Source organism: Lissotriton helveticus, chromosome 12 (assembly GCF_964261635.1).
Source record: "Lissotriton helveticus chromosome 12, aLisHel1.1, whole genome shotgun sequence".
NCBI lineage: Eukaryota > Metazoa > Chordata > Amphibia > Caudata > Salamandridae > Lissotriton > Lissotriton helveticus.
This window is the reverse complement of record NC_136073.1, coordinates 15,664,744-15,689,310: the sequence shown is the minus strand read 5'-3', so window position 1 is coordinate 15,689,310 and position 24,567 is coordinate 15,664,744. Positions and strand designations below refer to the sequence as shown.

The window sequence follows — 24,567 nt, the reverse complement described above, 5'->3', positions numbered from 1 at the left end:
GACGCAGGCTTTTTTTAGCCACTGTAAACAGTTACAGTACCAAAGCCGAGGGAGATTAAATGTTCTGTATGGGATCACACAATGTAGTAAAACGCAGAGGAGAAGTCGGGAATAGAAGTAGGTTTTCCGTGTCCACAATTAGCAGTTCAGCGCTGAACCACTGTTTGTAAGAGCCACTTATATGATTCAAAGGCAGGGAGTCGACAAATGCGCCGATTACTTACTGGCAGTGCTTAATTAGTAATAAAAAATGAAGTGCCAGGACCCGTCTTGGAAGGCCACTGCAGTCTGCACTACGCATTGGCCCTGCCACCGGTGCCAATGAAAGTACCAACACATAACACCTAACCATTGCACTCATACAAGTGTGACAATTCAGACTATGTCAGGTCATACAAAGCTATAATGGCGTGAGCAGCTGGTATTATTCATTTTCAGTGCCATTCATTTGATTTAATAAACACGGTTGTCGTGTACATCTCAGACAGCGCCAGTGCTGACAATTGAGTGCTGGTGCCGAGTACCGGACACTACCGGCTCAAATTAAGCATTGCGGGTGACCTTAATTGCATCGGTTACCCTTCCTTCACCCAGAATTTAACATATTTCAGGTTGGAAACCCGTGTATCACGCACATGGTATTAAAATAAAACTGCCCTTTCTCTCGGACTCGCTCAGCCGGCCTTTCTTTCCATTGCAATCTTAGCTCAGGGGAGGGATGCCTGTGGTGAGCGTAACCAGTGCGTTACAGGTGGCAATATCAGTTCTGTATCTCATCGATTCACACACAGGCTACACAGGTAGCAGGTTTGACTCCATGCAGGGCAGGTTCACTCTCTCATCCTTATGGTGTAGATAACCGGAGGACTGAGGGACACGCCACCTTGTAGTGTGCGCAGTGCAAGTGCCTGTCGTCATTTCTGTTACTCCGAGTCGGATGCAGCGCGTCAGTGGGCCACGCTTGCTACTGAGCCGTGCCTCCTGCAGCCCGCCTGAGAGGCTGAATGGAGATTTTGTGTTGGCGTGGCGCGCCGAGGGCCTCCCGGTGATCCGAGGTGCGGGGAGGGTTGGGTTTGGTTGTTCCCTGTGTGTGCACCCTGCGCCTGTGTGCACAGGCTGCCCCGGGTCCCTGCATCAGCCTGTGTGATGCGCCGTGTGTGTTTGGCTGGCACCGGACTGGGAACTGAAAGCAGCCCTGGCAAATTTTCCCAGACCAGCCCCCGTCCTGCACGTAGCGAGCGAGCGCAGCGAGCCCGACCGCTACTAGGAGGGTTTGGGAAAAAGACAGACCAAAATGGTGATTTTAAAGCGAATATTTCATTACATATTCAATTGTATCAACTTTGAAAGCACAGTAAATTGTAGATGCTGACCTTAAAGAGCACCTGGTTACCCACCCATTCATATGAACCCATAGACATTCTTTACGAGAGCACCAAAAATAGACACAAGTAGTGAATCGTATCTTATTTTCTGTTTGCATTTTAATAAATACACTGGGGGTGGCATCTAGTGTCTCACTGAGGAGCACCAGGTAGAACAAGACCACTATCTCCCTAAACTGCAACTGCAAGTTTAGCTCAGATATAATAGGATGTTCTGACTGCACTACTTTGGCTATTAAACACATTTCCTATGAGATGTCCCTGGCTTCTTCACATTCACTCCTGTTCAAGTACTTTCAGCCACATTCAATAATCTTCTTCAAGCTGTTTATTATGCTTTTTTTTAAACTTGTTCTTTCCCAGAAAGAAGGGCATTCTCTCAGTTACCTTTCTTTCCCTTGCTACTCTTTTTCCTAATCCAGCCTTATACGTTTTTTACTCAGATATCAAATTCTCCATTCTTAAACCTTTTTTGCCATTTGATTTTCCTCTCTTTTTCCTCTGCTCTCTTATCCTTTCAGTTGGTATCCTCATGCTCTCTCCTTTTTTTATAACCCATGTTCTAAATATAATCTCCCCTCTCATTCCATTGTGTTCCTTTCTTTTCCCTTTCACTCTTCACTACCATCTCTCCACGATCACCTAAGATTCTTTACTTAATTTCTATCCTGGTTAACTCTCTCTCATTTCTCCCTCCCTTACCCTTGTTCCTCCTTCCTTTCATCCCATTACTTTATTCCATTCCTTCCCTCACTTCTTCCTCTTGTCTCCTCTGCCTTCGACTCTCTTTCCCATCCTAGCTTCTCTTTCACTTCCTTCTCATTTGTATCCCTTTCTTTTTTCGACATTGATTTTTTTCTCTTCTTTATTTTCCTTTAAAAGGCACAAGCAAATGACAATAGATATACTGTAGTTGTGTGAAGAAGGATGAAGTTGTTGACCATGAGGAGTATGAGAATAATGAGCCTGAGAGTAATGAAAAGACTGGAAAGGGACTGGGTACACTCAATGACCCACTGTTGTAGGGTAGACTGCGGCTCATGGGTTTGGGATTTGAACCTGCAGCTGGCTGCAGCATGAGTGAAAATGCGTCAGATGAGGAAGCGAGCCTGCTGACTGCGGGTTATGCACGCATATGGACAACAGACGCATTTACTTAGTGTACTATGTACATACCGAGTGCTTCAAGTAGGATAAAAACAGCAAGGGGTCTCTAGAAGGGATGCGGCAAAAGAAGTAGAATTAGAATTATTTCCCAAGAGTCGTGGTCTATGTAAGGAAGGTCATGGCTGAAAACACAGGAACTAGCATTCTGTTCTTCAAGTAGTTGCAAAACAGTGTCATCTCTTTCCTCTTCTGCGCCATTCCTTTCACTCTTGCCTTCTGCACTTACCCGTTTTTATCTTCTCCACTCCCCCATCCCTGCCACACTCAACGCACACACCTAGAAGCATTTCATTTCTATTCCTTTGGCACGGTCTAAATTTTGACAGCTGTGAACTTCCTTCACACACTTCCCAACAGTTATCATTGCAACATATGAGACCATCGGTCTGTGCGCTCTGCGGAGAGGCCAAGGATGGGATGGGCATTCAGTCTGAATACCTGTATAACCTACTGACAGGAACTGAAAGAAACTCACTCTTCTTCAGCCTCAGCTGCAGAGTTATCAATCGTGTTCCTTCGTAAACACCTACCCACAACCTGAACTCACTCATACGCCTAGAGTCAGATCAGTTCACAATATTCACTATACAAGAGTCATACCCTGTATAAAAACTACAGAAACACATATGGAGAAAGCAAACACTCATAAGGAATGCAAGAAGTAAAATGTGAAATGTAAGCGGGGCTGCATGGGTGACCTAGATCACCCTGACTGAGGATTTTTACAGTCATTCTTGTGAAACTGATCAGTATTTTTGCTTGTAAAGTTAGGGACCTTAGAATCGGAGGGCCAGATAAGGACTGTCCACTTAAAATCTTTGATATATGCCTTGTTAAAGTCTGTTCCCTGCTGGTACTCTGCAGCAGGTGCATTAACCTCTATGCTATTTTACCGGATTGGAACCTGGCAGTTAGTGAGCTTCACAACAGCTATATTAACCCTCTGAAATGTCTTAATCTGTTCCCCGGCATAGCGATCCGCTCACCAGCACATGCATTAACCCACTAAGCCGTGTTTACCACAATGTCCCCTGTGCTCAACTGCTCAGATGAAAAGCTGTGCAGTCAGTACTTAAAGGCATCTGCCAGGTTGCAACACGTGCAGGGGCTGAGGGGGAAGGGTTGGAACATGTGTAGAGTTCTGCACAGTACACTGGATTGTACACATACGTGCATTACACAGGTGCACTGATTTGCAATTGTAGGCACAGAGAGGGAAGGAATTATTTGAACTGCGTTATACGTTTGGTGTTGATTTCAAAGCTCAGCAACTTATCATCTGACCATTGGTCTTCAAACTTTTTTATTCTGTGCCCCACCCCCGTGTCCAATAATTTATTCGAGCACCATTAGACAAAGTACCAAATACATTTTCTCACAAGTGTTATTCAAAACATTTTAAATATCGCAAGCAAGTGAAACCACAGTGGCTGGGTTGAGGGCACACCTGACCATGTTGGCTGGCTAAAGACTGAATTCAGGCAGAACGTGCAAATGTTCACGGGCTTAACGGGCGGCAGCGCATACTTGGCCATCACCCCGCCCCAGCCCAGAGTGTGGGGCTGCGTGTCCTCTGCAGACAGGAGTCCAGTGCTAATGTGCACCCTCCTCTCCGCCAAGCCTGTGAGTGACAGGCTCAGCCCTGACTGGGTGAGGTCAGTGAGGGAAAGACAGACAGCCATGGGCACAGACTGCAGCAGCTCGCAGCCACTGAGACCAGGCAGAGGGCATGAGTGGCAAGGGGGCCGTGAGGAAGAGTGCCGATGGGCGGGGAGGACAAGACAAGCACGGGCGAAGAAAGGGGAAAGTCAGAGAAAGGAAGGTCGGAGGAGATGAGCAAACACAGCCTGACAGAGAGGATGTGGAGGAAAGGTGAGGGAGGGGGAGAGAGAGGGAAAAAGGGCAGTGGAGAGAGAGAGTGTGATTAGGCAGGGAAGGGAAAAGGATAGGGGTGATTGAGTTAGAGGGATTGAAACAGGCACAGGAAAATGGAGCGAGAGAAGAGAGGGCGGGTGAGGGGTGAGATGGAAACAAGGCAGGAAGCACCTGTGGGAAAATGGAGTGAGGGATAGGACTGGAAAGGGGACAGAGAAAGGGAGTGAGAGAAGGAATGAGGGATGAAGAAAGGAAGGGGTGTGGAGTGAAAGAGGGGCGTGAGAAAAATAAGACTAGAGAGGAGATGGACGTAAGGGGTGGGACGAAGGAAATGCACTTTTGAGAAAAGAAAGTGTTTACATTGATGGTGAAGCTGAGAAGAGACGCGGCGGAGGAGGGAGAAGGCGATAACGGTGGAGAGAACCAGGTTATATGTCGTTACCACGAATTCCGTTGCAACGCATGCCTTTTCCACGCATGCGTTACCACGGAATTCGTTTTCCCCTCATCTTCTTTGCCACGTCGTTCTTACGTCATAAAGAGGAAGCGGAAGTTTATTCCGCTTCCTCTCTTATGACACTGTTTTTTTCGGCACGGCGGGATCGTTTTTTTATGGGGGGGGAGACCCCCCCCAACCCCCCTATTTAATCCTTCGTTTTTTTTTTTCGTGGTAAATACGATCGTTGAAGGCATACGCGTTGGAAAGACGTTTACGTGGTAAGTGCCTCGTTGTAAACGTTACGCGTAGTACTGCCTTCGTTGTTAATGATGTTTCCCGGAGGATAGAGGTGGACGGTACAGGGAAGAAGGAAATGAAGAGTGAAAAAGCAAGACAGAAAGGGATGTGGTGAAAGGGAAAGAGAGAATGGAGGAAGAGAAGGAGAGACAGGCAGGGGGAGGAACGATAAGCAACAGTTTACAAGTGGGAGCAAAGGAGAAGCGATGTAGGAAGGAAGGAGAGGGAGGAAAAGTAAAGAAGGAAAAGCAAAAACATAATGAAAATGAAGACAAAGAGAGTCATGTGCGCAAGAGACGAGAAGAGAGTCAATGTACATTGATGGAGGATGCTGGAGACAAGAGAGGAAGTCCGACACGGAGGCAAAGATGAACTGGATAGGGGTGGGGTCAGGGGTGGTAGATGGAGTAGGCAGCGATGAGGGAAGGCTGTGTGGCTCCTCGGTGACGGATGGAGGGGTCTTTGAGAGTACATAGGTAATCACAGTTATCAACAACCATCACTGGATTTACCACTAACCCTGGGTTCCGGGGTACAGTCAGAGGAGGGAATACATGGAGACGTCGTGTGAGAGCAGTGGCTTCCTCGTCAGAGGAAAGGCATAAATCGTTTCAATAGATTAGAGTGCTTCGAAAACGAAACCTAATACAAATTGCGGTTTGCTCCCACTGAAGCTCTTTCAGTTTCCCTGCAATTATTTGAATTGTTTTTCAGTCTAAATTGGGCAATGGTATACTTCAGCTGTGTATTGCCCTGGACTTTGTTTTCTACACATGCAAGAGTTTAAAGGTCTGAGCAGGGTACGGGCCCCTTGTTTTGTTTGCTTGGGCAGAATTATCCTTTTCGGTAGCGCCTCTGAAAATAGTCATCAGCACTTTCATCCAAGCGCTGGACAGAGCGCTCTCACTCTTTACTGGAACGGGCCTATTTTGAGGAGAGGACAGGGTCAACGACCTGGGGATTTTTTTTCACCCATAGCCCTCCTTCCTTGGGCTGTGGGGATCTGCAAGTAGGTAATTGTGTGAAGTGGGGTTTGGCGGGCCGGGGATGTCTGGCATTAGAGTGTACGTCACTCGGTGTTGGTGGCACTGACTGGGCAGTTGATTCATGCACGTTTTGGAGACTGCCGTTTCATTTCAGAACCTGCCTGGTATCAGGCACACGTTTGGATCAGACAGACGTCCGGGACCGGACCGAGTCCGATTCCGATGTCCTCCCTGCCCTGGTCTAGTCGTAAATTGACTCACCTGCGGCTGCGGGGGGCAGACAGGGGGGATTAAATTATGGGGTCTGTCTGGCCTCTGAGAGTGAGCGATGCATGCCTCGGCCTCCTCCTTGACCTTGCTCAGAGTCACGCGCCCTTTTACTATTAATTGCGCATGAGCATTACCAGGCAGCAGACCCCACCCTAAGGCTGAACTAAACTAAAACCGCTGTGCGCAGACGCGGAGGGGTGACATCACATCAGTGAGCAGCTAGGTCACCATGATCACATGGTCAGGTGGGTTTTAAATTATAACGAGTCGGGCCTAAATGAAAAGAAATCGGCTGGCGGGGTCAGGTCACTGCTCACTTCACAGCACCAGCATTTTATGCAGAGAATCATTGTGTTCAGGGCAGGCGGCAGTGAGCAGGAACGGAACGTAATGATATGTTTGTTTGCAGGGTCGGTCCGACACGGCCAAATCGGACCCCAGCAACAGAACCGGCCCCCCTGTCACAAAACCGGCCCCCACTCCATCCAGCCGACCGGGGGATTGCCCGGTGCCCGAAATTGCCAGTCCGGGCCTGCTGGCAGGCACGCGGCGCTGCATCTTCACGGCACCAGACCAGGGGGCACACATGCCTGAGCGGTGACCTTTCGCAGCAGCACCACAGATCATCCCTGTTGACGGAGGAGGCAAGTAAGGACAACAAGGGACACCCGACTCACAAAGAACCAGGGTACCTAAGCTTGCACACGTAAACCGCTAATTCCAATTAATGTTTAGTCCAGAGGTTTTCATTCTGTTAAACACACAGCATGTCAGTCACGTTAGACGGTATCGCAGGGACGTACTCTTTTGCTCTTTCTTTAACGTGCCCTTTAAACGTTTTGTATTATGGTTTTAATTAACTACACAATATATTTTCGTACTACTGGTACAGCATGTGTTGCACGTCAATTGCAAAAACAACAAGTGATGGACTGAATGTGGATCAATGTGGGGGAGTGTGTGACATTGATCCACATTCAGTCCATCACTTGTTGTTTTTGCAATTGCACGTCAATCTTAAACAATTTTTTTTAATGGAATGTCTTCCTTTTTCGTACTCGCTCTTGCATGCACTCGCCTATTTCTTGTGGCCGGAGGGACTCTTCCCGGTGGCTGCTATCGCAGGCCCGTTGCCCTTTCTCCTTACGTGCTCTGCACTTTGTAATGTTGTATAGGAAGCTGCATATGCAAGCTCTTGATATTGGAGTGCTCGATACTTGTGTCTTTAATGTCGAATTGCTTACTGTATCGCGTATGTGTCACCATTTAGCCACAAACATAAATGTTTCAGCTTTGTATATTTGCATCAACCAGACTAGTCACGGGCCAATCATTTCTTTTTCTGGTACGTCGAGCAACAAAACATCCCTGGCAAAAACAGTACACCTTCTGGAAGCATCAAGGGAGGAATTAACCAGGAAAGTAGATGTATGCAAGTTTGGAGTATGAGTGTTCAGTGGAAAGGATTTTACTTTTTCAAAAACCCAACTTCCTCTATGTATGAAGGTTTTGCTTTTAGCAGAAATGCCAGGATGATACTAAATTATAGATATTTTATATCGGCTGTGGTACTCCTTTCTTCAACCCTTAGAAGGATGAATAGCGGCGTTGGCCCTACTGGGCCACGATTCTGTGCTCCGAGTATTGCACACTGACCTCCATAGCGCGCGCTCTCAACCCACTGAGCCTCTTGCTAGAAAATCGGGTCCCATCGTCTTTTTGCTGCTACAACCTGTTCTCCAGGGATTGTGCATGAGTTTGTGAAGCGTAATGAAAAATAAACGATAATCAGTTACTTGATAGACTCAAACTAATGTTTTATTCAAAGGCAGGGTGGAAAAATGAAATTAAATGACATGAAGTGAAATTTAACAAATGTGAACTTCTGACTGCAGTTAGTGATATTACGCGAACCTTTGGCTGATCAGCGATGCAGAGATAATATTGTGCACTGTACGTCTAGGGTCTTGCGAGACATTAAGCTATTGGCATTGTAAATGACAATGCCATTTATTTATCGGTTTTCAAAACCAACACATAAATGAAAAATTTGTCATTTACAATGCCAATAGCTCTAACTTTTACAACGGCGAAACCGTTGCATTGTAAATGCTTGTTTCCTCTTCCCATGTGTGCTGCATTCTGCAGCACACATAGAATGAGGGAAACATTGTTTTTTTGCAAGAAGGTGTTCCTTCATCATGCCAACAACACAGACACACTTGCACCATGGTGCAAGGGTGCCTGTGTTGGTGCTCGGCTGCAGTTTGTGTGCAGTATCTTGTAGATATGGCAGAGTCCTGCCCTTTTCTTTTGATGTAGGGCAGCGCGGCTAGAAGGCTTGCGGCACTGCCCTATGCCAAAATATTGTAAATATGACCATATGATTCCTAGATACAGGCCTTCTAAAGAATAAGAGTGCAGAGGGACATTATTTGTAGTTGGGTGTTGTTATGAAAATGGTGGGATTTTCTGTGGAACGATTACACCCTGGGTGTATCCACCCTCAACAATAACACCCTGGGCCTATCTACTCACATCATTTACCACCCTGGGATGTAATTTTAGAGCTAAAAAGATGAATTTTGCACTTTATTGAATATGATATTTTAATGTGCTGTATCTTTTATGGCGTATGCTTTGCCACATAAAGATTGGACCCTGGACCAATCTACTCGCATCATATACCACCCTAGACCTATCCTGTCTCACATTTACCCCCCTGGGTCCATCCACTGTCATCATACACCACCGTGGGGCTATTTACTCTTGCCAAGCACTTTTCTGATGCTGTTTACTGTACATTTTGATAACGTTTAAACCTCACAATAACTTTGGAACCTCTTGGTTACAGTAATAACACATGTATAAATGTATGATCAGTGAGAGAGAGCTATAGGCCTTTAAAGTGCCTACATCCCTTTCTTATTACTGCAGGTGCTTCCTGGTGTCATGATGCACCTGCAATGAAACAATAACCTCTATTTAATTGTAATAACTTATTGGAAGCTAGTAGTCATGCTACAACAGACGCGCTTTCAGTTTTGACCTGCAGGTGGTGGTAGCCACACATTTATATCAAACTGAGGGCGAGATGTATCAAAAGGTTTTACCCATTCTGTGTCTATGGTAAAATGTGTTCATACATATGGCCCTTAAAGTTTAAGTAATTTAGCTTTTTCCCACTTATATGGAATACATTACCCATAACTGGGTACTTTGTAAGGAGACAGCATGGCAGCTCAGAGTTTGTTATCCATATAAAGAATTTCGGCCTTCAGCCTCGACCCATTGTTTGGTAAAGGAACTTTTGATGACTTGCAATGGGATTGTCCCCTATGCCCTGTTGATGCTTGTCCTCATAGACCTAGTCACTGTCCGCGTGCACTGTAGCGGGTCGGTGGAGCCTCCTGAAAGCATGCTGGCATTTTCTCAAATAACTGCTGGACAGAAGTCAGACTCCAACCGCAGAACATGGACTTATGAGGCTCACGCCTCGGTATTCAGAATCACCAATGCCAAAGGAATTCCGACAGCCAGAAAGAAGCAAGCAGACTGGAGGAACCAGAACTATAAAGTGCCTCCTCCCACCCACCCAAACCTCTGTATTTGCAATAAAACACCCCACTCAATGTGGCCCCTTCAACTGGACTGGATGCTAGGGTGCATGTTCCATCACCGCGCTCTCCGTTGCTGGCGTGTACCACTTGGAACCTGTCAACCCTCTTCATTAACAGCCATATGCATGTCCACTGCTGGTGGATTCTCCCATTGGGTGCATCTATTGGCAGCGTTTACCCCCTGGGACACTCTAGAGTTTACCATCATGGAGCTAACCACTAAGAGCCAAGCACAAATGAGTCTAAACTCCTGCTGTGTTATGAGTCAGGGCTTAGGCCTTCTATTATGCTCATCTGGGTAATTGTATGAACTGTCAGGTCAACTGGAAACAGAGGACTGCACCTTTAGAACCCCAAACCCTGCATGCAACCATCATATTAGCATAACTCCCAACTCAGGGGACCTCAAGGCCTCGCTGACCTGGCTGGAGTCCCGCATCTTGTTGTTACTTCCTGCACAGAACATGCCCTCATCAAGGAACGGGAAGAGGCGGGCACACTTCCTGCGGCTCACGACAGTGATGTTGGTTTCAAACAACTTGTTGGTCAGTTGGTTTTCGTCAATGAGGCCCCACCCGGCCACGCTACAGGAGGTTCCGGTCGGAATATCGTGGTTCTTCTTGGGCAGAGGAATGACCTGGACATACTTGTTAATAATTGCAGGCCTGGCGAGCTGGGGAGAGAAAAGAAACACGTATTTTGTAGGATTTTTTGCAATTAGGACATTTTGGGTCAGAATGAGGCTAAAAAAAATTCCAGCTGTTGCGTCAAATAATTTTCAGTTCTATTAGGACACAGAGACGAAGATTACACTTCTCTATTCTTTACCCCAAAAACACAGCAGCCAATAAAATGATAACATTTCAGTAGACATCAAAAACTACATTTCCCATGAGCAGTCTCGTGACCTCCCACCTCTCCTACCAATCAAGTGTCAGGATAGAATATATGATTTGCTGACTCCATAATCCTTCCTCTTTATTTGCGAGAGACCAATAGATGGAAAAAACTGAACTTTCAACTATAACCACCCTGAATTTAATATCTCCCCAGAGCGAAGATCCATCCCGCCTGAAAAAACATTGTCAATCCATCTGATCGAAAGATCGATTCCAGTGACACCAGAACGTCAACCAGAGCCACGTACGATAATCCATGATTCAACTTTGCTTGCCATCAGATCCAGTGAGAAAAGAAAAACACCACTAATATATACCAAAATTGCTACATAAAACAACAAGAGTGGGTTGTATCTCATGCAAGCTTATGCAAGACATCTTACTGTAACCGCATTTAATATGATGAGAAACGTACATCAAGATATATCAAGTTAGGATAATCTTCTCCTCCGTGTCCTTAATAAAACAGAAAATTCTTTGATGCAACAGCTCGAAATATTTGTATTCTATGTCAGGATCAGAGGCTTTTGGATTATGCTTGTTCAAAGCTGTCCCACAACCACAGAGGGAACATCAACAATTGGTTTAGGGTAAAACAATTTAAACATAGAGTCCAAAGACCAATCAGCAGCGTCCACCAATCTGTACCCAGGGCGAAAGACTTGGAAGCCATAGCGCCTCTGTATGTATGTGCACCGAAGAAGGAACTATCAATGCCAGCCTCTGATAGCAACAACTTGACCCATCTGGCCAGAGTGGCTGATTTCACTGGTTAAAAATGTTTCGGTCGGGATATAAGTAACAGTCCTCCAGGGCTACGATGAAATTCCCTGGTACAGTCTTCATAGGCTTTAAAACAACGTACCACACAGAGTTTATGATTGTCCGGAAAAGCCGGATAGCTCACACAGCGAGAATGTGCTTTGGTATGGTTAGATATGCGAAACAACACACCAGAAGGAGAAACTACTCTACCCGTTAAGTCCAGTACGCGCACTTCTGAAACACCGCTACATGGTATAAGGCATAGAAGTATAATACGTTTTACTTACAATTGCTTGCTAGAGAGATCCTCGCTAACTGGGTATGCCCTAAGAAATCAGAGTACTACAGTAACATCACATGACTCTGAAAAATTTGGGTTAGGATGTTTGATTTATCTAATATCTCTCAACAATTTGCACACCAAAGGATTTTCACCTACCGGTCTACAATCTAAAGGATGATGACCCGCTAATATAGCGGACTCAAAATTGTTAATTGATCTGTAGGCCAAACCTTCACCTGCCAAACTTGATAGGAAATGAACTATGAGAGGCAAATATGTGACCAGGGGATCCCCACCCTGCTCATCTGCCATGCCAAGCATACAGTTTGTAAGTGTCAGAGGTCTAGAATTGTTCAAGATAGAATGAAGACCATTGCAAGAGACCGGCATTTGGCAACATCTCCCTAAACCAAAGCCTAAACCCTCCAAGCCATCATAATCTGCTGACCTGATAGAATCAGAGGGTGCGGACGACCCGATGGGTCGGTAGGAAGGTCACAGAATATTGGAATCCAAATTGCATTCTGACATGTCATATCCAATAACAAAGGAAAAAATGACTGAGCTTTCCATAAGGGCGCAACCAGAACCAGTTCCACCACCTGTTGCCGCATCTGAGAGATGACCATTGGAATCATGATAAAGGTGGGGGGGGGGGGGGTAAGGCTTAGTGCAGCTTTGACTGCCAGTTCTCTAAGAAAGCATCTGAACTCACTGCCAGGGGGTCTCCAACTGCAGAACCTGGGCGTTCAGCGGGATGCAAAAAGATCCGTTGTGCAAAGGCCCAATATTAGATCAAGGCGGTGAAAGATGTTGGGGTGTAACTTCCAATCACTGCAATCCCTCAGGTATAGAGAGTTCCAATCTGCCACCACATTCAACTAACCCAGGATGTATTCTGCAATCACAGAGATCTTGTTCTGGAGACAATAATGCCAAAAGTCTTCAGCAATCTTGGCTAGAGAGCGAGATCTCTTTCTCCCCGACTTGTTGCACTTGCAAAGGAAACCGCGAAGAGTTCCAGACAATTTATATGTAACTCAAGTTTAGACGGAGACCAATGACCCCTTGTGGAGATTGGGCCGCAACAGGCTCCCCAGTCCCACCTGCAAGCATCTGACTCCATCACTATGTCTGGAACACTGCCAAAAGTGTCCCAGCTGTCCCAGGCTTCCATGTGGTCCAGCCACCACAAAATTTCCATCTTGACCTCCTGGGACAAAGCTATCTATTCTGAATAGGACAAACCCTTCCAGAGATGAAGAATATTCAGCCGTTGGAGAGCCCACCCAGTAGTGAAGGGGACCCGGCACAATCCTGGCCAGGGATCTAAAAGAGACCGTCAAAGAGGATAGAGCCTGTCTCAACTCCCTATTGATTGAAACAGTCTTCTGAGAAGGAAGACATAATTGAGTTTGTATCGAGTGTAGGAGAGTAGGATCTGCTTACTATGGTTACCCCCACTTTTTGCTGGTGTTTCACTGCTTCTAGACTTTAGTCTGGCTGCGGCCCTGCTATTCAGGATCCCAGCCTAGCTGCTGCCTCTCTAAAATGGTTGCATGTACTTTAGGTACACTCCAGATTGGTTACTGGGTTACCCTTGTGAGTCCCTAGCATATGGTACCTTAGGTACTAAGGGCATAGGTACCCCAGAGGCCAGGCTGAAGCATGTATTATGCCACCCCTGGGAAGCCTTCCAAAATGGCACCACAGGCCTGCTACTGCAGCCTGGGTAAGGTGGTGCATGCACCCCTTACTAAGATATAGGCTACCTATATCTACCTTTAATCACTGACACATATAAACCTATATGTCACTCCTATGGCAGGCCTTGTCAATCCTGAAGGCAGAGTGCTTGGTTTTGTGTGAGAGGATGCCAATGCATGAGCTGGGCCCCTCTGCAGCTTTCGGAGCCTATTCTCTGAGGCTGTTCTGTGATGCAGTTACTACACACACCTATCCACGGGTCTAAAGAAATAAAAAGACAATCTGAAAGAGCAAGAAATCTCCTTACTACCAAAAGAAAGCCTATGTAGTGTCCTAAAGCGATTGGAAGTCCTAACCACAAGAACGGATTCCCATGAGTCACCAATGGTGCCATGCTTCATCATCATTTGGGTCTCCTCCTAGTGTCACTGTAGTGACTCTAAGGGCTATGCCCCTTTTATAGACATAGCAACATAACTCGCAATTGTTGGAATTAAGAACTGTTAATTATGTTCTTAACGTAATGCGGGTTAGTGATAGACCTATAGATGTGAGCAGCTATTTATCATGATGGGAAATAAATGCAGTGCAAAAAAATGTGTTGAACAAACGTGAGTTAAAATTGGGCAAAGAGAGAAAAGACTTTAATTAATGTCTCTCAGTGCTCAAATCTAAAAACAGTGCAAAAATAGACAGCTTTCAACAAATGACTGCCATGATAGTTGACTGGGTCGACATGTTTCAGCAATGTGAGGAAAAACTCATCCTCTGCTTTCTTCAGGACCTCAATACAGTTGCTACTGCATGGTGATCAAACAATAACGATACTACAAAGTAAATTGTGCAGGTTGGAATCAATACAACCATATCACTTGGAATCCTAGGTGTAAAATAAATCTTCTGCAAATGGCGTGCTGCAATCAGCCACCGTTGTGCAGGGTTATCAAACCTCACCTCACCTGGCTGCGGCTCAGGGAAAGGAGGCACCGCCCTGTCCGTCGAGACCTCACTCGGTCATCCGAGCCATCTGGGGTTTTGTGTGAGAGGGTGCCCATGCATGAGCTGGGCCCCTCAGCAGCTTTCGGAGCATATTCTCTGAGGCTGTTCTGTAACGCAGCCTTACCATATACTCTTAAGTGCATTATAACTTCGCTGTAAATGCTAACTTTGGAATGGCTGCATGGAAACCTGTCATGTTTGGTGTCAAACACTTTGGAATCCTACCCCACCCACCCCCGCCAGTCCTGGCAGCGGGGGTAGAATTCCACCCTTCGGGAGGGAGAGACATGTACACACTGACCTAACCGGTAATAGTTTAAAAGAGCCCTGGCATCACAAAATGGATGCTGCAGCCACAGACACGGGTCTGACCTCCTGCTACTGGACAAAACTCCAGCAGGGGAGGCCTGGACAATAGGTTTTCTGTCACAGGGAGGTGTAACCACCTCCCAGACAGGCTGTTGTGTATTGGGACTGGGTGGGTGCATTCACAGCTTTTCAGACAGTGCTGGGGGCACACTTGGTGTCCCTGTGCATATCCCAGTTCAAACCAGTTGCAGGAACACTCAGCCTCTGCTCTTGCGCAAAACTGGACAAAGGGAATGGGTGTAACCACCCCTCTTCCCAGATCCTCCCAGAGGTGGGTCCCCAGAGTATGTCCAACCCCCTAACTTAGTATAAGTATGCAGCCCCAGTCCTTAGGACTTAAGATTACACCTGGACGAAACTCTGCAACATATATCCTGGAACTTCGACATTCTACATGACTAGAAGACGGAAGAATCTCCCTTCGGGTCAAGGAGTGACTCCCCTGTTCAAACATATTGTAGGGAAAACAATGGTTCGGGGTGGCCTACAAGGTCCTGAACAGCAAGTTCTAATCTAATAGTGAATCAATCTTTGGTGCGAAACGTGTAGGGTAACATGTGAAAGGATATTTATTTTATATTTTCACATGTAAAGATACGTTCAGGTGCTCACATGAGTGACAGGGTGCATAACGTGACTTGAGTGAACAAAGTGGAGATATACGAAATGTCACCTAAAAACAACAAGGTGTAATCCACAGAGCTATGTACAAAGGGGTGGGGGAATTTCCTTGAGTTGGTCGACGACGTTTCGATCTTTAATGATTTAAGATCATCATCAGAACATGGTAAGCCTCTTGAAACTGTAGTAAAGTGAGTTAAGTTAACACTTTGGCCCTACACAAGAAATTCTTAACACGGTGATTAATATGCTCCCAGTGGCATGTTAAACATTTTTTGCATGCACATTGTCAATAGTAAAAATTGGTCTCTTAACCGTGAGTTGGCGCGCTGGGTGTCAACTAAGGTAGGTCTTGTGAGTCAAAACGTGCGATTATGGTGTGAGTGGAGCTTACTTAGTCTCTATAATATAGCCCAGCTTGGGGTTCCTGTAGGTTGCTTTGGGTTGCCTTGGGAGTCTCAAGGAGTAGATCTGTGGGTAGGAGGGTACATTTAGACATGTCTTAACAGTAGACAGGCCGTGCATTGTAGGAATCACCTCTTGGTGATACACGTCACATCATGTCACGGCCACACCCGTTTTTAAGAACGTTCAGCACAGCGGGGGAATTAGCCCCGCTTGCGAGCGTTGGGACCGTTATGACGAGCTCAGCTCGTCATGAGCACACGAGCACCGTGGCTCATGACGAGCTGAACTTGTCATGAGCGTGGGAGGGGTTAAACCCTTTAACTGATTTTTCACACATAGATCCTTGATTTTAATAATAAATCGAAAGCACAACGCGACGATAATACTGATCCTGCCACCAACACTAGGAGGGACCCTGTGTGTCCTGGTGGTAATTAAAATGTTTTTTCCATAATCGAGTTTCATGGCACAACAAGTCTATTACATTTAATACCTCTTTTCCGGTCATAGAATGTGACGCCCAAACAAGAATCCTCCAAACAGAAAAGGCAGCACGGAAGTAAATAATCCTGACCGCCAAGTAAGCTTGATAAACTATAATCAAGTTGCCCTTGCTCCTCACACAGCTACTCCATTAGTTCCTATGGAAATTAAACCACCCGTGTATCACCAAGAGGTGGTTCCTAGAATGCACGGCCTGTCTACTGTTAAGACATGTCTAATCTTACCCTCCTACCCACAGATCTACTCCTTGAGACTCCCAAGGTAACCCAAAGCAACCTACAGGAACCCCAAGCTGGGCTATATTATAGAGACTAAGTAAGCTCCACTCACACCATAATCATGCGTTTTGACTCACAAGACCTACCTTAGTTGACACCTAGCGCGCCAACTCACGGTTAAGAGACCAATTTTTACTATTGACAATGTGCATGCAAACAATGTTTAACATGCCACTGGGAGCACTTTAATCACTGTGTTAAAAAATTCTTTGTGTAGGGCCAAAGTGTTAACTTAACTCACTTTACTACAGTTTTAAGAGGCTCACAATGTCCTGATGATGATCTTAAATCATTAAAGATCGAAACTCAGTGGATTACACCTTGTTGTTTATATGTGACATTTCGTATATCTCCACTTTGTTCACTCAAGTCACGTTATGCACCCTGTCCCTCATATGAGCACCTGAACGTATCTTTACATGTGAAAATATGAAATAAATATCCTTTCTCAAGTTACCCTACATGTTTTGCTCCAAAGATTGATTCACTATTAGATTAGAACTTGCTGTTCAGGACCTTGTAGGCCACCCGAACAATTGTTTTCCCTACAATACGTTAAAACCCCAGGTTCTCTTTATGGGTTACCCTTGTTTCTTAAACCATTCCCCTGTTCAAACAGTCACCAAAGAAGCATCTTGTCGGTCTGCATTTCCGAGGCTCCCGCCGGACCCTGAAGTATTTACGACTCAGGACACAGACTTCCAGACTTCTCAGAGGCCGACACGAGATCCCAGCGAAGCTGAGACCCGCAACCCTCATGAGTGATGTGGGACCGGAACTCCTGGACACTGTGCACATTTGATAGTGCATCAACTTCCCGAGCTTTCCCGAAGGGATGTATGACATTACAACGCATGCTTTTACATCGCATGCTTTTACAACGCGGTTTTTACAACGCATAATGCTTTTAGGCGCTGGATAGTGAATTGTTTAATTTACTATTCCAACTCCAGTCCCCGTGGATAGTAGGGAAGATGTTGGATAGTACATTAAACACATTCCCTATCCTAGAGCGCCCCCCAGCGCAATGCGTTGTAATGGTTTGCGTTGTAAAAGTTGCGTCGTAAAGGCACTGCGTGGTAAAAGTTGCGTTGTAAAGGATGTTTCCCTTCCCGAAGTTGTGCATTGGACTACTTGTAGTCCAAGCCCCGAGCACCATCTGCACCGAAGATTGTGGGCCTACACTCTATGAGTGTTCTGTGAGCCTGCTTCTAGCATTTCTGCTCGAGGCCCCTTCGCGATCACTGGTCCGTCGACTGGTGGGTCCCCACAAAGGTAACTCTTCTTTCCTTTTGGCTTCCTTGGTTGCTCCAGACGTGCCCTGACTCCTCACCAAGGGGTGAGTCCATCAGACCTTGCTGGTCTGCACCGAAGCCAATCTCTGCTTTCTGCATGGGTTGCTGTTGCCAAGGTTTGTTGGGTCCAATCTGGAAACCGACACCGCAGCACTTGACATCCTTCGTGGGACAGCTCTAATCCAGCACCTGGTCATCCTCGACGCCTCCTGGTCCTCGTGGCTGAAGACTTAAGCTTCACCTTCTTCACATGAAATCACCAGACATCGGTGGGCATCTGCTCATTGCCTTCCTGGTCACCGGCAAGTGACCCAGACTCTGTCCCCTTTGCTTTCAGGTTCTTCACATCTCCGATCCACCCTTGGACCCACCTGGACACTTCGCACTTGGTCGCCTGCAGCATCTTTCAGCAGCTCGCCATTGAAATCGACGACGAAACCAGACATGAAAATACACCTTTGCACCCGGCTTCCCTGGGTGAGGTAACACGAGTACTCCGGTGCTCCCGTGGGTATTGACTCTAGAACTGCCTAGATCTAAAGGGATTTGCTCCAAGTCCTCTTCTAAGTGCCCTTAATGTGTAATATTCCAACCACGACTTTCCCCATTGAAGTAAATGGTGATTCGCGGATGTGTTTAGACACTGCACGCGTCCCCCGTGGGTCCCCTGTGTCACTACCGTGGGTGGTTTCTGGTGGCCCCAGCGGTTCTAAAGGCTCTAGGGCTTGTCTCTATGTCAGTCGTGGTTCTTATACTACTTTCTTAATATATGGTTTGGTACGCCCCTAGGGCTCAACGTAGATTGTGCTAATTTACTGTGTGCTAATTAAGTTTACTGAATGTACTTTTGCCTCTAGCCTCATAAAGAGACTAGTGGGATGTGTTTAGAATAAATACATATCTTTTATATATATATATATATATATATACCTGGTGTGGTTCTCCTTTCATTTGGTCATTCATGAGATTATAGACTGGTAAAACAAGCTGCTTTACATTCCTTCAAGACTTAGCCTGAAGGCTGCTCTCCACAGCTACCACTAGGATAGCTTTCTATATAGGTTGTCTTTAAACCTCCTTTCAATAAGGGTCGTTTGGACAGGTGCAAGATGCCCACTATAATAGTGGACAGCATATGCCAGGCCAACTTCTCACATCGAGTAGATTCAAAACCCCAGAAACTCAATTTCTTGGCAAGGAATCAGAAACAATTTTGAAACATTTATTATATACCCCAAGTCTTGCAGCAATTGCTAAGCCCAATTTGGGTGCAGGAGAACTTTGTCTCGTCTTTGAGCCATGATAATCATGTCATGCAAATAAAGTATTAGGCATACCCCTCTGAATCTGAGGGTCTCCACCACTGGCTTCATTAACTTGGAGAAACACCAAGGAGTCAAGGGCGACAAATTCATACCATTGATGGGCCCATTTGAACTGAAGAAACCCTCTGTGAGAGGGGAATATTGGGATAGTGAGATGTGTGTCCTTCAAGTCTAGTCTGACCAACCAAGCATTCACTTGAAGAAGATCCCTAAGTAAATGGATGCCCTTCATCGTGAAGTAGCGATAGACCACCCAGGAGTTGAAATGTTTGAGGACCACTGGGACCCATCCCCTTTCTTTTGCACCAGAAATATTCTGCTTGTGAAATCATTGAGCCATTAAAACGTATCTGTTTCCGGAGAAATAGTGTTTCTCTGTCTTTTTCTCTACCTCAGCTATGTTTCTTCACTTGGGACTAGCGCCGGGACGCCCCTTTGCTGGGGCATGTTAGAATTGGGGGTCTCTGGTTGGCGCAAGTATTCTCTTGTGACAAGCAGGGACCCTCTCCTCTAAGTCAGGGCGAAGGATGACCCCTTAGAATTACCCTTGCTCACCCTCTAGGTGCGTGGCGTGAGCAGCCAAGGCTATTCTTCAGGCGTTATTCAGTTAAGCATTTGTAATAACACACACAGTAAAATATACCAATCCCCCCACAAATGGACACCAGGCTGTGAATATATAAAAATACGATCCTTTATGTAAAAATATATATATGCAGTTCAGACTTATTACAAGACCAACATAACATTTTAGGTTTAGGCCACAGATTGTAAATGGTAAGCGTTTCTTAGTTCTAGTTCAAATAGGTTTCTTTTGCTTCAGCTTACTTCCAAAACAGTTCTCCTTGTTACAGTTATTTTCCCAGTGGTTCTCTTCCCAAGTTCGGGGGATATTAGATCAGCCCTGGGCCTCCGGTGCGCTTCACAGCGCCTCCCTCGCTCTCTCCGAGGAAATTGACCCGGACCCTTCCGCGGCTCACGCATCGGGCGTCAGTATGCCTACGCCGCGTATGGCTCTTCCCAGCGGCTCGGGGACAGAGTCAGACGCGAGCCGGGCTTGGCAGTGCGGGAAGGCTCCAAGGGCAGAGCGCCAGTCAGGGGGGCTAGGGGTCCCAAACGGGGAGTGTGGGAGGGCGCGCCTGGTTCTCACTCACCCGTGAGGACTCCTGGGGCGCGTAGACTTCCTCCTTTGAGTCCACGACCAAAGTCAGCTCCGGTGGACGGGGAAATAACAAGTTGCGGGCCCCGAGCCCGATACCACAGCTTTGGAGACTGTTGCGGTTGCTTGGTGAGAGTCGGCACGGGTCAGTGCGACTCAGGTGATTGGGGGCACTTCTGGATCCTGACGTCAGCGGCGTATGCGATCAGGCAGGCGCGGCCCACGACCCTCAGCACGGCGGTGCGTGGGTCTCCACAGCGGGGGGCGGCGCGGCCTGATCAGTCTCTGGGATAGCGAAGCGGGGTCACAGGGCACGGCCCGTGCAGCTGTTGACCCGGCACAAATCACGATCGTCGGTGAGGAATTCCGGCGGGAGGGGTGAGAGAGTTTCAGCGCGCTCCAGTAGCAGGCAAGGGGCAGAGGAGCAGGAAGCCTAGCCCGGGGGCAGAGAGCGACTCCGATCGGAGCGAGGCTCTCACAGGGACAAAGGCAGGCAAGCTCCCGAGTGCCACAGCCCTAGGAGGGGCGATGAGGGGCGCAGTCGGGTTCCGGCGGGACGCACACACGGCTCAAATGTCAGGACGAGCAGAAGCACCAAGAACCCACTAGTCCTGGGGTTCAGATCAGGGGGCAAGCTCAATCAAGCCCTTGGAGAATGTTTCAAAGCACAAGTCAGCAAAGCCTTTTCAAAAGTCTTCTCCTCTCCTTTCTCAGCAAGGCAAGCAGCAGGCCAGTCCTTCCAGCGTCTTCTTCTCCTTTTAGTCGGGCAGAGGTTCTCTGTGGGAAACAGGATTCTGATTTACAAGTAGCAGGGCTCCTACTTTTATACAGAGTTTTCTTTGTTCTCACAGGCCAGGAGGGCCTTTGCATAACTTCATTCAGTCTCTGAGCACTTGTTGGGTGTACTCTGGGTTCTGCTTTCAGTGTGAGGGGCAGGCACATCAGACGCTCCACAGGAGGTGGAGCCAGCATTGTGTGGACAGGGGCAGCCAGGAGTACCTTGATGACAGTGCTTCGCCCTTCCTGGGCCAGGTGCCGGCTGAGTCATCAGTCGCTCCCCAGGGGGGGGGGAGCCAGCATTGTGGTGGCAGAGCACAGCCCTATTAAGAGTCCAGGGGCACTACCACCTCCCACTAAGGTGTAATCCTTGCATTCACCACCTGGCATCCCCCAGCCCTGTCACTCACATATCCCAGACAGCCAGATACACATCCAAGCAGAGGCGGGCTGAAATGGTTAGGCAAGCAAATGCTAACTTTCTTAAAGTAGCATTTGCAAACACAGGATATTAAAATAAACTTTACTAAAAGAAGTATTTTATTATTCTGAGTTCAGGCATACTAAACTTTATTTTCTACCATGTTACCTGAGCCTGCTGGGATTATAGAGTGTAATATTTCCAGCAGCCCATCTGGGCTAAAGGGAACAGGTAGCCTTACAATAGTAAAAAACGAATTTGGCAGTAATTCACTATTAGGACATGCCACACTCACCAGAGCATGTCCTACCTTACACCTACAATGCACCCTGCCCTTGGGCCTACCATAGGGGTGACTAATATGAAGTTAAGGGAAGGTTTAGAGGCTGGCAAGTGTGTGCACTTGCCCAGCAAGCATGACAGTACCAGACTGCACGCAGGTTCTGCAATGGCAGACCCTAGACACATTTTAAAAGGCTGCTTCTGTGGGTGGCGTAACCAGCGCGGCAGGCCCACTAGCAGTATTGGCATTTACAAGCCCTGGCACTCCTGGTGCACTTTACTGGGGACTGACAGTAAATCCAATGAACCAATCATGGACATCAATCACAGTTACACTTTATATAGGGAGAGCATATGCACTTTAGCACTGGTCAGCAGTGGTAAAGTGCCCAGAGTCATTAAACCAACAAACACAGGTCAGAGAGAGTATTGGAGGAAGGCAAAAAGTTTAGGGATGACCCTGCCAAGAGGGCCAGGTCCAACAGGGCAGCTGTGCGCTTAATAAACTGTATAACATAACATAACATAACATAACATAACATGCATCAACACGATCGCTATCTTCCACAAAAGTTCCAAAATCTCAATGCAGATGAAGTTTGCTTCTTCTTGGAAAAAAGACAGGGGAATTTATTGTTGGTTGGGAGTCCCAGGGAATTCTATTCCTAATCCTTTTACCTTTTGCAAAACCCAAGGGTTGTACGTAATCTGATCCCAATTTGAGAGAAAATGACATACCATGCTCCCCAGAGTGACTTGTACGGGAGAAATTATTGTAACCGGCATAAGAGGAATCTGCATTTCCTTCTGCGCCACCACGATAACCTGATTGGTTGTATCATCCTCGACCTTGTCGATTTCTGGCTGGATAGAAGTTTCCCTGGTTGAGGCGTTGTTCCAACCTCCTCTTCTGTTGGGTTGGTAACCTCTGTTAGAGACCTGATGGAATATACAGCCTGATTTCCATATGTCTTTTACAAAATGATTGCCCAAATGCCCAAAAGTTGTCCATTAGCCAAGGGGCCCATTTCAGCCAATGGGAGCTCTGTTATTTTAGAGTTAAGCGCATAAGCATTCACTGCGAAGTTTGACTCTTACAAACCCTTTACGTAAACGGGCCTGTACATAATCTGTTACTTCCGCAGAGGTAGACCATCTGAACATCTCAGTTGAATTATCTCCTAGGGGTACAAAACCAGGATGTTTGTCTTGTGAATTCTGAGGCTCTACGAAATGCGTTTTCCATTTTTATGCTTTATGGATGATAGAGAAGAATTAGATTTGGATAAAATGGAGAAATCATCATCTTGCGCTGTAGAAATCAAACCCGGACGGTCCGAGGCCCGATAACCATGATCCAGAAGGGTGTCTTTCGTCATTTTATCTAATGTTTTCTTATGTGGTCAAGACTGGTCCCCAAAGAAGGGGTTGTCAAACCAGAAGTTATCAGGGGAGCCTGCACACTTTGAACCATTTCTCTGAGTACATAGTGTTTTAATGGGCATCAAAAAGTCTCAAAGCGTTAACCAGAGCCTTATTCACTGACTGCTGAATGGAGTTATCAAGATCCTTTACCAACTTCTCCTCAAGCTGGTATTCAGAGGGGTCTTCATAATCATAAATGACACCAAAGATATCATTGAAAATATCCTGCCATGATATGAAATATTGAAGGATTCGTAGCACCCATGCAGGCACAGAAGAGGTGGAAGACAAATCAAGGTGGCAGCAACCCCAAAAGGCACAGACAGATGTTTTTAAACAGACAATTCTGCCAAGAAGATTGGTAAATATCAACTGGAGGGAGCAGCCTGAGCCCCTGGAACCCTGCTCTTTGTGTTTATTCCAGCTCCAGGAGGCTGTAGAGTAGTCTTGTTTGAAATGCACTATGCTATCGGAAACGTCTTCCCTTCTGAGTCAGCTGGTCTTGAATCAATTCGGGCACCTTACGTATGTGTGATCTGCCGCCGATAAGAGAAAGAAGACTGCACTTGTCAAGGCTAGCGCGTGTCCTCACTCCTCTCTCCTACTTCAGATGATGGGGAAAGAGATTGGCTTCACTTCCTCGAGGGATATTTACTAGCCCGTATCGCCACGGGAATGTCAGTTTTTATGACATTCATGTGGTGATAGGGCCTTCGCCTTATTTACAAGGCAGCGTTAACCACATCGATGCTATGCATTTTCCCGCTGTGTGCTGGAATCAACAAAAACACATGTTACATGACGAGCTGGGCTCGTCATGAGCGTAGCAGGAGGCTACCTCATGACGAGCCCAGCTCGTCATGAGTGTGGAAGGGGTTAAGCCACTTAATGAGGCTTAACGCTGCCTTGTAAATAAGGCCCCCTTTCATGCTATGCTTAGCGTGAAAGGATAGGGCAATGGGTGTTGCTGTGGGCGGTCCACCGCAACACCCATTGATTCTGACTCTGCCC

At 46.7% G+C, this 24,567-nt stretch overlaps 1 protein-coding gene across 2 annotated transcripts in view; it reads right to left on the bottom strand.

Annotated features, from left to right (window-relative positions):
• LOC144799799 (mast cell protease 1A-like) overlaps positions 1-24,567 on the bottom strand; it is a 328,485-nt gene that overhangs the window by 2,769 nt on the left and 301,149 nt on the right. For both annotated transcript variants that reach the window (XM_078671362.1, XM_078671361.1), the window contains exon 4: positions 10,461-10,712. In XM_078671362.1, coding sequence (XP_078527488.1) covers positions 10,461-10,712 — 252 coding nt within the window. The remainder of the gene's footprint in view (positions 1-10,460; positions 10,713-24,567) is intronic.